The sequence below is a fragment of the Cornus florida genome, unplaced genomic scaffold (genome assembly GCF_030987335.1).
Source record: "Cornus florida cultivar Cherokee Brave unplaced genomic scaffold, ASM3098733v1 CherokeeBrave_3.0.0_Hap2_Chr02, whole genome shotgun sequence".
In the NCBI taxonomy this organism is placed as follows: domain Eukaryota; kingdom Viridiplantae; phylum Streptophyta; class Magnoliopsida; order Cornales; family Cornaceae; genus Cornus; species Cornus florida.
Window position 1 is genome coordinate 110,634,853 of NW_026775572.1, and position 15,705 is coordinate 110,650,557.

At 36.9% G+C, this 15,705-nt stretch overlaps 1 protein-coding gene across 1 annotated transcript; it reads right to left on the bottom strand.

The window, feature by feature from the left end:
- Positions 1-1,086: 1,086 nt before the first annotated feature.
- Positions 1,087-2,894, bottom strand: LOC132296600 (uncharacterized). Its single transcript, XM_059794786.1, has 4 exons — positions 2,799-2,894; positions 2,481-2,718; positions 2,205-2,303; positions 1,087-1,757 (listed from the first exon to the last, which is right to left on the bottom strand). Exons 1-4 carry the CDS (start codon positions 2,892-2,894, stop codon positions 1,087-1,089), a joined length of 1,104 nt encoding a protein of 367 aa, XP_059650769.1.
- Between the last annotated feature and the right edge of the window lie 12,811 nt (positions 2,895-15,705).

A 15,705-nucleotide genomic window follows, 5' to 3' on the forward strand; every position in this document is an offset into this window, starting at 1 on the left:
CTAGGTATCATTCTTGTGAATTTGATCAAGTTCCTCTTGCATGGCAGCTAACCAATCTTTACTTTTCTAAGCTTCAAAATAGGACTTTGGTTTAATGGATGACAGCATTGCAAAGTGACTGTATTCTTCACCATCTTCAGCTTCTAAATCATTTAGCTTCTTTTTATTTCTTGTTTGAACTCCAGCTTGAGATGAACCAATGATGTTCTCAGCTTGAACCTGCTTCTGTAGCACTAGATAATTGATTTCTCTTAGATCTTTAGGTTTAATAACAGAGGAACTGGTTTCATTTGAACCAAAAGTATTGGCATAGTCTTCAAGAGGTGTGGACTTAGGATTCTCATCAAACTTCACATGAATTGACTCAACCACCTTTGAAGACCTTAGATTGTAACACCTGTAAGCTTTATTTTTTGTAGAGTATCCCAAGAATATGCCTTCATTTGCCTTTGAATCAAACTTGCCCAAACTATCAATGTGATTCAATATGTAACATTTGCTGCCAAATATTTTGAAGTAGTGAACAGTTGCAGGTCTTCTATACCATAATTTATAAGGTGTTTTGGTTGAATTAGGTCTGAGACGAACCCTATTTATGATGTGCACAGTAGTACTCACAGCTTCAGCCCAAAAACCCTTTGCTAGATCTTTTTCTAAAAGCATTGTTCTACCTATTTCTTGAACTGTCCTGCTCTTCCTTTTTACAACCCCATTCTGTTGAGGAGTAGCTACAGCTAAGAATTCTTTCTTAATACCCTTGTCATCACAATAATGCTCAAACTCTTTCATGATGAATTCAGAGCCAAAGTCAGACCTAAGTCTCTTCACAGTGCAGCTTCTTTCATTTTCAACAAGATTGACAAACTTAATGAAATGTGTAATAGCCTTAGATTTTTCTTTCAAGAAGTAAACCCACACCATTCTACTAAAATCATCAATAAGAAGCATGAAGTACTTACTCCCACCAATACTAGTAGTTCTAGTAGGACCATAGAGATCCATGTGTATCAGGTCAAGAGCTCTTGAGGTGTTGATTTCTTTTGAAGGAAATGAAACTTTGGTTTATTTTCATTGTTAGCAGGCTTTTCAAAGATGATCATCTTTAAAATTGAGTTCAGGAAGTCTTTTAACAGCTTTTAGCTTCAGAATCTTGGACAAATTTCTTGAATGAAGATGCCCTAGTTTCTTATGCCACAGATTAGCTTCATCATAGGTTGTCAAGTTGCATTGAGTAGCTTGGAATTCTTCAGTGACAATATAAACATTTCTTGATGATCTACATGCTGAGAAGAGAACCTGTTTTGATTTAAGATCAACCACATTGCACTTTTCTTTCTCAAAACACACAGTCCTCCCATTGTCACATAACTGACTCACACTAAGAAGGTTTTGTTTGAGTCCTTCAACAAGTAAGACTTCTTGAATCTTAGGCAATTCTTCAGACTTGCTCACAGTACCTATACCAACAATTTTAGCTTTCTGATTGTCTCCAAAGATCACATCTCCATAATCAAATTGTTTCAGAGTGATAAATTTAGAGCCGTCACCTGTCATATGTCTTGAGCAGCCACTGTCAATATACCATTTGTCCACTTTGTTACAAGCCTTGAAAGCTGTATACATAAGCAAATTCACTGAGTTTAACTTCTTGGGAATCCACATCATGCTGGATTTCACAATAGAATCTTTGTTCTTGACCTTCTGAGCTTGAGCTATATTAGACTTCTTCATATACATTCTGGTTACTTTGAAGTTCCCTATAAATGTTGTAACAAAATCACTTCTGTTTAGTCTTGAGGAGTTCAAATTGTTGTCAAGCAAATTAAATTTTGATCTCAAGGATTTTATGACAGGATACCTTATATACACTTCACCAGTTGTGGTTTTGACAAATATAGAGTGAGTTTGATTGACCTTTGTGGTTGAATCACACATATAGCCAATTCCAATCTGCCCAATTTACTTTGTGGATTGCTTCCAGATCTCAGCCACCTTTAGGGATCTTTCTTCAAGGATGAAAGACAGTTCTTCTTTACACTTCTTGGTAGACCACTGAGTGTTGACTTGAGATTTCAATAGGCTTTAAAAAATAAGAGAAACTGAACACAGCATTGACAGTTTAAGTTTGAAGTGTTTAGTGAGAACTTGTTTGAACTTTAACAATTCTAAATTGAGCCTTTTTATTTGAGACTTCTGTTGATTACACTTTACAGCAAGCCTTTCACATTCTTCAAGAATTTCCTCAATCTTAGTGTCACTATCTTCTTCAACTTGAATTGGAATTTGTAGTGCTTCAAGAATAGCTATAAAGAGACATTCATCTTTTTATGTCTCCTCAGGTTTATCTTCTTCAGGAGCTGCATCCCAGTCTGCGATAAGTGATTTTCTACCAAACCTTCCTTTGTAGTTTCCTCCTTCATTCTTCTTCTGACTTTACCCCTTTGAGTTAGGACAATTAGATACAACATGACCAAGTTTACCATAACCATAACAGGTTAAATTTTGTAGCTGATTCTTCTTTTTAAACCTGAACTTTCTGAATTTCTTAGCAAGGTAGGCTACCTCATCTTCTTCAAGATCATCTTTAGACTTTGTTTCAGTTTCAGTTTCTTCAACAACTTCCTTTGCTTTAAGAGCAGTTTCTCTTCTATGAACAACTGGAACACCAATTCTCATTTCATAGGCAGTGAGAGAGGCTTGAAGCTCATCAATCTTCACCTAAGAAGATCTTTGCCTTCGAGAATCGTTACTTTAGGATTGAATCTAGAAGTGAATGACCTTAGTATCTTCTTACAAACATCAACATCCTTAATATCTTCACCAAGAGCTCTCATATTGTTGACAAGGTCATTGATCCTGAACATGTACTCAGCAACAGTTTCTCTTTCTTCCATCTTACAGACCTCATACTGAACTTTGAATAGTTGTATCTTGTTCTCCTTAATAACTTATTTCCCTTATGAGTTGCCTGAAGAGAATCCCACATTTAGTTGGCTATTTTACAATTCTTAACTCTGGTAAACTCTTGTTGCCTCAAGGCACAAACAAGAACATGTTTAGCCTTGCCATCATTAGCCACAGCCAATTTATCTTCAGCAGAGGGGTTATCAGGATTAGGAATCACAACACCATGTACTATAGCATGCCAAACATCATAGGACTGAGACATTAAGAAGGCTTCCATTCTAGTTTTCCAAGAATCGTAGCTTAAACCTTCAAACCCTGGAGCTTTGTTGATAACTTGACCATCATCCATTGCTGGGATCAACTGCAGGCTTATTAGAACCTCATAATACAGACCAAAGCTCTTATACCAATTGTTGAACCAAGAGGGGGGTGAATTGGTTAAAACTTTGCTTTATAATATGTTCTCAAAACAACTAAACAAGCATTCAAAGAACAAATAACACAAGGTTTACAAGGAAACCCTTTTAACTAGGGAAAACCTTGGTTCTTGGCCTCGGCCAATAAGCAATCCACTACTAGCTGTATGTACCTTGTTACACACTCAACTGTCTCACTCTCTGCACACACCCAAGCATAAGAATAGACACTAGTTTTCACAACCAATACATATACTAGTACACCACAGTGCATTCTGAGCACTCCCCCTGTCCTAAGCAACCATGCTTGGACCAAATAAGCTCTCATAGCGCACCACACACACCATTACAGATGGAATTCAGTACAATAAAGTCTTTGCAACAATTAAACTAAGCTGGACAACACAAAATTCCAAGTTATTGCCTCAAAACCACAATCTGCAACACTTAGGGCTTGAGGGGTAAAATTGGAAATTCCTCTCGAGATCAATTCACCAGCACCTTACACAGTCTTCTTTCACTGTTGTACTCATGGTCATAGCTTTGCACAATCAAACACAGCATGAGTATATCACAAAGTTCAGTTATAGTCCTAGCTTCAGCATGCAATAGCTTCAGCACAAAATAACTTCAATACAAAATATCTTTAACACACAATATCTACAGCATTAAGGTTTGAATACTCAAAATCAAAGCATACCATATTTCTGTTATAAGCTTAACTTTAACAATCTTGATTCATCAAACATACTTACTAGCAAAATAACTCATCATGAAATAGCTAAGCATAATCAAACAACACTTGAATCCAAGATTAATTCAGAAACACAAGATTAACTAGTAACCACATTGTCCAAATTCATTTTCAAGATATTCTCAACACAAACACAGTCTGAGCAAGTGTAAAAAGATGAATTATACCTGTGTTAACCTTCAGAATAGACCACAACTGCTTGGAATACAAATTAACTGCTCAGCACAGCCCTTGCATCAATAAAATTGACAGCAGCCTCATCTCAGCAATTAGTACACACCCTAGAGTTGATTTAATGAATTTTTCTTACATGGATCATCATCAAACCACAGAGAAAAACTTGTTTGACATAGTATGCTCGAGGGTTCTCAGTAGCAGCTCAATGTGCAATGTATATTCAAGAGGCTTGAACCCTAAGAATCACTATAATAGCATATTTATAGTGAAACTGAATTACACACGGCCTCACACACCAAGGATATACACCTGTCACCTCTAGCCAATGATTAAGAGAGCATATTTTAGATATTTTCAGAGCAATGCACCAATGCAGGCCTGCCACCTCAGCTAATTTGTCACTATTCTCACCAGCTACAGCAGGTTGTAGGTTGTACGCTGTAATGCCAACTTTATCCAAACTTAGCCTCTAAGAAATTTAATATTCTTGCATATACAACCATTCTAGGACCACTGATACGTGGTACATTCTTGAGCACTACTGGTAAAAACTAATATGCCCTCAAAACAGATTTTAAACCTTCTCAGCCAATTAATGGTGCTGAAGCAATATAACTCACAATGTAGGCTCGCTCAAGGCTGTTAAATGCAATACAACTATCAAGGCACACGTATATATATGAAATATAACTAAGAAAAGACCATAGTACCCCTGTAAGCACCTGTAGCCAAAACTGAAGTGCTGAACCTTCACTGTTACAGTGATTTTAATCAAAACAGGCTGAACCATTGCAATGAGCAATTACAGACCAGTGTATAAAATGTGTCACTGAGAAGTAGATAACAGAACTACCCTCAGACCTTATTTCAAAACACAATGCAGGTAGAATTCATTCTTGAAGCAACTGAAATACCTCTTTTTGACATTAAACAGGCAAACATACTTTAAGACACCTTAGGACCAACAATAATGCCTATAGAAATAAATATAACAATACGAGCTATTAAAAATAGCATACTAGTGATTTAAAATGTGGGTAAAGCCATGTACCTTTGCATGACCTATTCACATCCATAAAAAGGTAACCATTAATAGACACTTTAAATCCATACTTGTAATTCAAATAAGTTTCCTTATATTATTTTTACTTTTATTTTTTTATTTTTATTTTTTTTATTATAGTAGTTGATATTGAAGGAAACCATAATAATCAATGTGACTTAATGATTACGTTCTATTGATCACAACTTGATAACCAAGTTTGCCCACATGTTATATATAAAATAAAAATAACAGCCAATATATATATCCATTCACCCCAAATCAAGATGCGTCGCCTTTGAAATTTCGCAACACCCACTGAACCCATCCTTGTTATATGGATCAGATCCTAATTTAATAACCCAATACTTACCACATGATATATGTAAAACAAAATAAACCACCAATATATATATATATATGTCAAATTACCCCAAACCAAGTAATGAGCATCTGCAATTTTGCAAAAGAAAAGAAGAATTCAAAGAACTCAAATTCCCAGCCATGAGTACTGAAAAAAAATCGCCAAGCACAATCAAAATAAATAAAGAAACAATAATAACTAAATAAATTATTAAAACAACAATACCCAACAGTCCCATTTGGGCATTAAAATCCAAAATACCAACTATATATGTATATATATACATGATTTTATGAACATACCAACAGGCCTGTAGCCTAGCGGTACAAGGCTGCTACTTCCCAAAGGGAGGTCAGGGGTTTGAACCTCGGTGGAGGTAGTGTGTGTGAGTCCCAACAAGGAAAAAAAAAAAAAAAGATTTTATGAACATGAATTTCACGCTATTATGATCCGATTTAGTCATGCAATTAAAAATTTCTCTTTTTTATTTTTAATTACACCCTATAATCATCCTAGATATATATCACATATAAAAGTCTAAGGAAATGAATAGAAGAAGACTTTCTCTCTTTCTCTCGCCGCCGCCGCTCGCTGTTCTTTCCCTTTTTTTCCTGTAACCCCCAGTTCTGCCAGAACATAACCTATATATATATAATGTGATTGAACTAACCTATTTCTAACCTATACACTAACAGGCCCACCATAACACCATTAATCACAACTAACCAATAAAAACTAATCCTAATAACAACTAAACTTATATAGCAACAAATGACACGACTGTGTCATTTAATGGTTAAATAAATAGTCATTATATAGTTAATAATATACTAACTAAATAATACCACTAACAGATTATAAGCCTTTATATGCAAACACACACACACACACACACATATATATATATATATATATATATATCTCATTAATATAATTTATATTTATATATTTATAATATACTAAATATATACACATATATATATAACACTTTAATATAGATTTATATATATATTTATCTATCCATCCATATAACTAACTAAAAATATATATATATAAAATAACACCAATAAAAAAAATACAATTAACTAAAGAATTTCTACTAAATAATTAACATTTAAAATAACAAATCAATAAACACTCCACAAACAATTCACATAGCCAAGCAAATAAAAATAAAATAAAATAAACACAAAATACCTAACATTTAATTGACAAACAAATAAAATTCTAAAACAAATAATTAACATTTAAATGACAAATAAATAAAACCCTAAAATAAATGCACAACCAATTCAAATAGCCACATCGATAACTAAAATGAAATCAAATTAAAAAAAAATAAAACCTTGAAAAATTTAGGGGTATTACATTCTTCCCCCCTAACAACGGAATTCCGTCCTCGGAATTCACCGTTTACCTTATTTCAGCAATTCTGGAAATTTTGAACGGATAACTTCTTCCCATTCCCAACTGGACTCGACCTCATTATGATGGCTCCATTGAACACGGACAAGAGAAATAGTCTTGTTGGGAAGCACCTGATCACGGCGATCAAGAATACGACAAAGTGGCTCAACATATGTCGCATCTGGTTACAACTCAATCCGCCAACATCTATATGCCGATAGTGATCCTCATCTCGTAAAAATTTCCGCAACATGGACACATGAAAGACATTATGGACCCGATGTAGATGATCCGGAAGTGCTAACCGATAAGCTACAACTCCCCCTCGATTCGTAATCATAAACGGATCGACAAAACATAGTGACAACTTCCCCTTCTTCCCAAAGCGCATTACTCCCTTCGTGGGAGATACTTTAAGCAACACCTGATCCCCTACTTATACTCTAAACTGCAAGTACGACGATCTGCATAACTCTTCTACCTACTCTGGGCAGTGCGCATACGGTCACGAATAAGAGTAATCTTCTCAGAGGTATCCTTGATAAATTCAGGACCAAAAATCTTCTCTAACCGACCTCTAACAAACAAACAGGAGATCGACATGGTCGGCCATACAACGCCTTAAATGGTGCCATACCAATAGTCTTCTGAAAACTATTATTGTAGGCAAACTTTGCAAGTGGCAAATAATCCTCCCAGGTACCTTTAAAATTAAGGACACAAGAATGAAGCATATCCTCTATGATCTAATTGACCCTCTCAGTCTACCCATCAGTCTGAGGATGATAAATAGTGCTAAGATATAATTCGGTACCCAAAGCCTGCTGAAAACTCCCCCAAAATCCCGATACAAAGCTCGGATCTCTGTTTGATATAATAAACATTGGTATGCCATGCAACTTCACAATCTCTGCAATGTAAAGCCTTGCCAACTATTTTGAAGTGAAATCAGTGCGAATAGGCAAGAAATGAGCTAATTTGGTTAACCTATCAACAATGACCCAAATAGAATTGTGCTTCCTATTGGAATTGGGTAATCCCTCCATAAAATCCATAGAGATACTCTCCCATTTCCACTCCGGTTTAAGAAGTGGCTGCAAGGAACCAGGCAGTCTCTGATGATCAATCTTGACCATCTGATAGGTACTACATTTAGAGACAAAGATGGCTATGTCCCTCTTCATACCTGCCCACCAAAACTGTCGCTTCATATCTTGATACATCTTATCTCCACCTAGGTGGATAGAGAACTCAGATTTGTGAACCTCCGTCATAACATCTTTTCTCAAATCAATAGCAGAAGGTACTACTAGGCATCTTTTGTACCTCAAGCCTCCATCTGCCCCAACAGAATAAAATGGAACATCACCAGAAGCTAACTTCATAACTCGATCGATGCAATGCTGATCCATAAGTTGTGCCTTCAATCCATTGTGGATGATAGCAGACGTAATTACTATACACGCCACAAAAACATCAGACAACTCATCTACAGTCTTCAAAGCATTCCATTCTGTAGCAAACATCACCAGGAAGACTAGCATAGGGTCGGCGACTGAGTGCATCACCACTACATTCGCTTTCCCAGGGTGATACTATATAGGGAAGTGGTAATCTTTCACAAACTTCAACCACCTATGCTGTCTCATATTCAGCTTATTCTACGTAAAAAGACACTGCAAACTCTTATGGTCACTAAATAGTCTAAAGGACTCCCCTAATAGGTAATGCCTCTCGTGCGTTTGATAGTTAAACTCATAAGACTTAAGCTTACGAGACCCATAAGAAACTGGTCGCTCCTCCTGTATTAATACACATCCCAGACCCTGCAAAGAAGCATCTGTGTAGACAAGATACTCTATCCCACTCTGGGGAGTAGCTAGAAAAGGTGCAGAAGTCAGCTTACTCTTCAAATGCAGTCTGACAATGCTCATCCCAAACAAACTGTGACGACCCTAGTTTTTAGGCCAGCTTGTCCTGTGATTAACAGTAAGGATGATCCGATAACGAATCCGAATGCAGAAGCGAGAACAGAAAACAAGACTCCAAGAAGTCAAAGTGACCTTCCATGAGGTCGTGGAACTCAACAAGAGCTGATGCGGAAGCAAAAGATCAAAAATATGACAAATAAGCCCCCAGGGGCAAAATAGTTATTTCTGAAAAATGTAGATTCGGGAGCCACCGAGCACACCGCTGGAAGGACAACGAAAAACTAATCGAGATGGACTCAAGAATCGCATGATTCGGAGTCCGGACGAAGGAGAAACGGCATGACGAAGAAAAATGAGCACTTAAGGCAAAAAGGGTAAACTGATAATTATTCAGGAAGAACCGGGTGCAACCGAGCACACCGTTAAAAAGACAGCAAAAAATTAGTCAAGTTCAAAAAAAATTCACTTAAATTGGAGTCCGGATGAAGGAGAAAAGTCCAAAAGAAGAATTGACGTCGCGGCAGTACGACAAGGGGCCATGACAGCCCCATGCGCACGCCCATGCACGCCGCGCGCGCGCTGGGTGCACCATGGCTGGCAGCAGCAGCCATAAAGCTGCTGTGGGGTAATTTTTCAGAAAAATCAAGAAAAGAGGCTGAATTTGGAGGCCTAGATGAACTTTTTTGCAAAAACACAAAGAAGAAACCCCCCTCAAAATCGAGTTTTCTATGTGACTTACAAGAAAAATCGAAAAAAACTCAATGTGAAATGCACAAAATGCCCTCCCAAGAAAACTAGTCCAGAGGGTCCAAAAAGCTGCTAAATAGTAAACTGAAAGCTGAACTTCGTAAGCGATTTCCGATGCCAAGACGACATTTTCTGGAAAAACATGAAAAAGAAAACCCCCCTAAAATCATGTTTTCTATTCAACCATGTTGAAAGAAGAAAATAAAACCACCGTGAAAACTCTAGAATACCTCTAGATCAGAATATGCAACAAAAATGCAAAATGAAATCGTAGGAAGTTCAAAACACAAACGATGAGGTTTTGCCCGGAAACGACTATGCACGTAAACGTAACTTACCTATTTAGACGCACTACAATGGTCCATGGCTTAAAAATATAACCGATGCAATATCCGACACCCCAACGGGCAAAAAGGCAAAAATGGACTTGGAATGGAAAACATGGAATCCAAAAATGTAAAATGGAGTCAAATGATGACCATTTGGCCCTTGGCCACACTTCACACAAGACTAATAATACCCTATGAAAGAATGAAAATGGAATTCCCACACCCGAAGCAACATGGTGAAGCAATGACTTGCGATTTTTCAAGGTTTTCATAATATTTCATGAAGTTAAAAAGTTGTATAGAATATAATACACATGTCATGGGCCTCCAGCCTCATCTCATACATGTCAAATACATTGAAAGGAGTGCACTTATGTACACATTACATACATGAAATCAAATATACATAATTTGACATACAAGTCTACAAAATGACATTTCATGCTAACATTTGCATGAAATGGAAACTTGAAAGCTACACGACATCCAAGGAATGCTAGGCGTCATGAACCAAGTCTTCGTACCTGAAATATGCCCCAGTATCGTAGGGGTGAGTAACATAAAGCTACTCGTAGGAGATGAGCATGCATCGACCTAGCATTTTATAAATTTATCACCTTAAGGTGAAACATGTTAAAGGGGTTCATGCCACCTAACGTCTATATCGAAATGAGACTCAGGGAGCATCCTAAGCTACCTTAGAGTCTAAGCAACAAGAATCATGATATACATACGTGTATGAAACGAATCACGGTTGGGATAATCCAAAGAACACGACAAGAAGAATGCTTAAGCATAGATTAACATGAATTGCATTTTCAATATAATTGAACTAGGTCTAGAGTAATCCATACAACATGACAAAAGCATATTTGAATACAAGTTAACAAGAATCACATTATCCATGCAATTCAACAAAAGGTTTAAGTTCTCAAAGCCATCAACTTAGAATCTAAAGCACAAAATAACAGTAGTGGTTCATGCCACCTAACGTCTATGTTATAAATGAATCAATAGGATCAATCCTAAGCTTTATTAGAACGTCAAAACACGATTTTCAATATCGATGCAATTTAACCAACATTGGAACTTCCAATACAACGCATAAAGCATAATTTCGCAAAGTTAACATCCTGTAACTTAAAATGGAACGACAATTAAGAAACAACAAGTTACAACATCATCTAGTTATCAACTTGAAAATGAAATACGAAATCAAACAAAGTGGATACTCGGACGTCACGCCGGATCGGACCGACAACATAAGCACAACCAAATTTGGAAGCCTATACAATACATGCTCTAAATCCACAACTAATATGATATGATGAATGTCGAATCTTCAGTGTGCGATTCGTTACACGATATGCATGAAAGATGTTAAACACGAAGTGTGCAAATCATTACACAAGGCAAGAATATATTCAATAAGGAAAATATATTCTCATAAATACAAACATAGCAACTATGTTATCCAATGTTCAAAACATAACCAAATGAATATACAACAAGTCTAAGTCCATGATTTGAATATAGTAACCACTTCTAAAACACAACTAGATCATGGAACAAATTGATAGAATTTAAATAGATAAACACAATTAAATTCTATAGATTCTGATTCAATTCCAATTAACCTCAATTTAACACATGTTAAAGGACATGGCAAGGTCATCACCTATATCCATTCTAAAACTCAATCAAGTTGTCAGAACAACAAAGTAGAACTTTAATTAAATCATGCTAATTTAAATCCCAATGTTCTAAAACAACTTCAAATAGTCCCAAATTAATATATACTAGTAAACAGGTCATGGCCAATACAAACATCAAGTTAAAACCTTAATTAAGCTAATGGGACCACAAAATAGGTTTTAATTAATTCTTTTAATTAAAATCTCTAGGTTTTCAAACTTAACCAAATGCTCTCAATTTAACATATCTTAGAGAACATGCCAAGGACTAATGTAATATCACATTACAAGCTTATTTCATGCAAGTTACACCTATATAAATTAAACTTTCATTAAAGTTAAATATAAAATAAAGGTTGCAATTCTCATGCAATTAATTCCAATTTAATATATGTGAACAACCACACCAAAGCTTAATTTTCTAGCATGCCACAATTCAATTCCAAGTTGTATATCACCATGAGGATTAAATCTTAAACAAGGAAATTAATTAAATGAAAGGTTTCAAAACCTCATCGAATATTCTAAATCAAATATATGTGAAGCTATATGACATGTAGATCAAGAATATCAAATCGGAATTCAAATAGAGTGAATAGTGCACTCGGGGCAAATTAATTAATCAAATTAATTAATAATTACTAATTTTCAAAACACCTCCAATTACTTTCAAATTCAACTATGTTGAAGAGCATGCTAAGGCCTAATATAATATGCTAACACATATTGATTTTAAGCTAGTTAAAGCCATGTGAATTAATCTTTCACCTAAGATAAATATTAAATAAAATCTTTAATACTTATTCAAATGTTCCAATTTTAATACACGACAATAAGCATATCAAGGGGCAATATAAAATCATTTTACATGTTTAAACCAAGTCATGAGTAACCGGGAAAATTAGATCCCGTACAAGAAAAATAAATAATAAAATCTCTAGATTTTATATTTAATAATGCAAACAAGTAGTATAAGCATCACAAGCATGCTATATAACAAGAATTTAAACCTAGAACATCCCCTACCTCAATTTGAGGCGAAAATCTCAAAAGCCATCAAAATGGAACGGCTCTGAATTCGACGAAACTACTAGGTTTTGTCGGGGACAACGCCGTGAACATAACCCCCATGAAAGCCCCATCAAAATCATAACTGGACCTCAAAACCAAACTCATGAAATGGTCAAAACTGAATTCTAATAAGGGGGAAAGGTAGAGCACGGCGAGGGGAACAACAAACGTTAAGGCCGAAGATTTTTCATCAAGGAAAAGTGAACCAAAAGAGGAGAGAGAAGATGGCAGCACCCCTTGGGCTGCCATGGGAGCTCTAGGTCGTGCATGAAGAGGGGAGAAGATGAAAAATGAAATATCTCACCCCCCTTTTATAGAAATCTCAAAAAGTGCCCCGAACGGGCCCCGCCAGGTCCGAAAAAGTAAAATTTGAGTAGACGCGCTCAAATGGCAAAACTTTGTAAACAAAAGAGATTCAAAATGATAAAATATGAACAACGGAATAAACGGCATCAAAAAATGAGTCCCGAGCAGAAAGTTATGCCCAAAACAAGTTTGGTGAAAACTAGGGCCAGAAACCCTAAAACTGGAAAACATCGACCAGGAGGAAATTCCAAGAGTACATAACTCGACGAAATATGAAAATGAATCCTGTACGAGGATTCAGGCTCAAAACAAGACATTTTGCAATAACTTTCATTAATTGCGCAATGGCCCCTCCAAAAAGTGAAAACTACACTTATGGCCCAGAATGAAAATATCTTCCAAAAATATTTTCTTAAAAACCCTTGAAATAAAATATCTTCAAAAGATATTTACGAAAAATACCCCAAGAAAAGAAAATAATTTCAAAAAACTTTGCATCCATACCCCTATGGACACTGGGAGCAACCAGAGTACTTTCTTGCAAAAGTAAAGATACGTATTTCGTGGAAACCAGTCAAGATGAAGGCACGTGAAGTCAAAAACCAACTCCGAGCATGAGAAGTGAGGTTGTGCCAAAAACTGACAAACGGAGATAAGACAGAATAGGGAAAAGGACGAAATAGCGCATAGTGTCAAAAAATAAAAAATGCGAAAATGACTCGGTCTTCAAAGGAAGTTGTCAATCCACGGAAAAGAGTCTCAGGAACCAATTCCGAGCACTCGAGATGACACTAAGTGACACGAAACAGGGCTCAGAAAAGAAAATTAAACGAAAAAAATTCATTCGTAAAATTTCAGGAAAAAAGGAAAGGAAGGTAAATAACCGAGTCATTACAACCTACCCTCCTTAAAGGAATTTCGTCCCCGAAATTAGGAACATACCAGAGAGAACAGAATAATGACCGAACAAAAGGTCAAATCAAAGGACAGCTCACAACGCACTAAAGGTCAAATCCTGAAGTCTAAAGATCAACTGAAGGAACGCGAAACCATGAACTGAGACAACACCTCATACGAACCGGCACGTTAACTTAACGTCAACCACCGAGAGAATCCCAAGAAAACAAAACGTCAAACACAGTGAAAGAAGAGAGTGACAAGACAGTACGAACAGTGACCAGAACCCGCCCACACTTACTCGTCAGCAAGGTAGCATGACGATATAAGGCACTAGTTCATAACATGCCCCAACCAGGTCAACTCTGAGAAACCTATTGATACGGATGACATCAATGTCAAAAATGATCATTATCAAAAGCACCGCGGGAACCAGGCATCTGTGAGAGTTGGGGTAGCTAATCCCAAAACTCTGACAACAATGACACTGGCACAATTACGCTTAAGGCCTTAGATCTAGAAGCCACAAAGGAAAAGGAAATGAAACTGTGTCTCCCTAGCACACGTCTCACTCCACCAGACGAGGATTGTGATTCTACGCTCACATGAGCCTTACTCGCATCAATAAAACAGATAAGAAGGTTCCCGACATGGGTCCTTACTGAATGAATTTCTCCTATCCAAGGAAGAAACTCGTGAAATAAGAATGCATCCAAGGAATACGACAAATCCTATAAGACAATGTCAAAACCTGACATAAAGGAAGTAGCTAGCATGCAACATAGCAATGGACTATCTACTCAAGGTGCCACATAAGCAAACAGACATGTTATCAAATCAAAACATGTTATCAAGAGCATATATACACATAAAAGTATGCTTAACAAATAATAGATGTCTCAAAGCACCTAAGCATGTGAATATGTTATCATACAAGACACGTTATCAAAGAAGGCATGTTATCAAGATATAAATGACACATCAAAGCAAAACAACGTGAGCATGATATGCACCCAAAACCCGTCGCCCAAGGTATTCGAACCCGGACGCTCTGATACCACCTGTGACGACCCTAGTTTTTAGGCCAGCGTGTCCTGTGATGAACCGTAAGGATGATTCGATAACGGATCCGAATGCGGAAGCGAAAACAAAAAACAAGACTTTAAGAAGTCAAAGTGACCTTCCATGAGGTCATGGAACTCAACAAGAACTGATGCGGAAGCAAAAGATCGAAAATATGACAAATAAGCCCCCAGGGGCAAAATAATCATTTCTGAAAACTGTAGATTCGGGTGCCACCGAGCACACCGCTAGAAGGACAAAGAAAAAATAATCAAGATGGACTCAAGAATCGCATGATTCGGAGTCCGGACGAAGGAGAAACGGCATGATGAAGAAAAACAAGCACTTAAGGAAAAAAGGGTAAACTGGTAATTATCCAAGAAGAACTGGGTGCAACCGAGCACACCGTTAGAAAGACAGCGAAAAATTAGTCAAGTTCAAAAAAAAATTCACTTGAATCGGAGTACGGACGAAGGAGAAAAGCCCAAAAGAAGAATTGACATCGCGGCAGCCCGACGAGGGGCCATGACAGCCCCATGCGCACGCCCATGTGCATGCCCATGAATGCCGCGCGCGCACTGGATGCACCATGGCTGGCAGC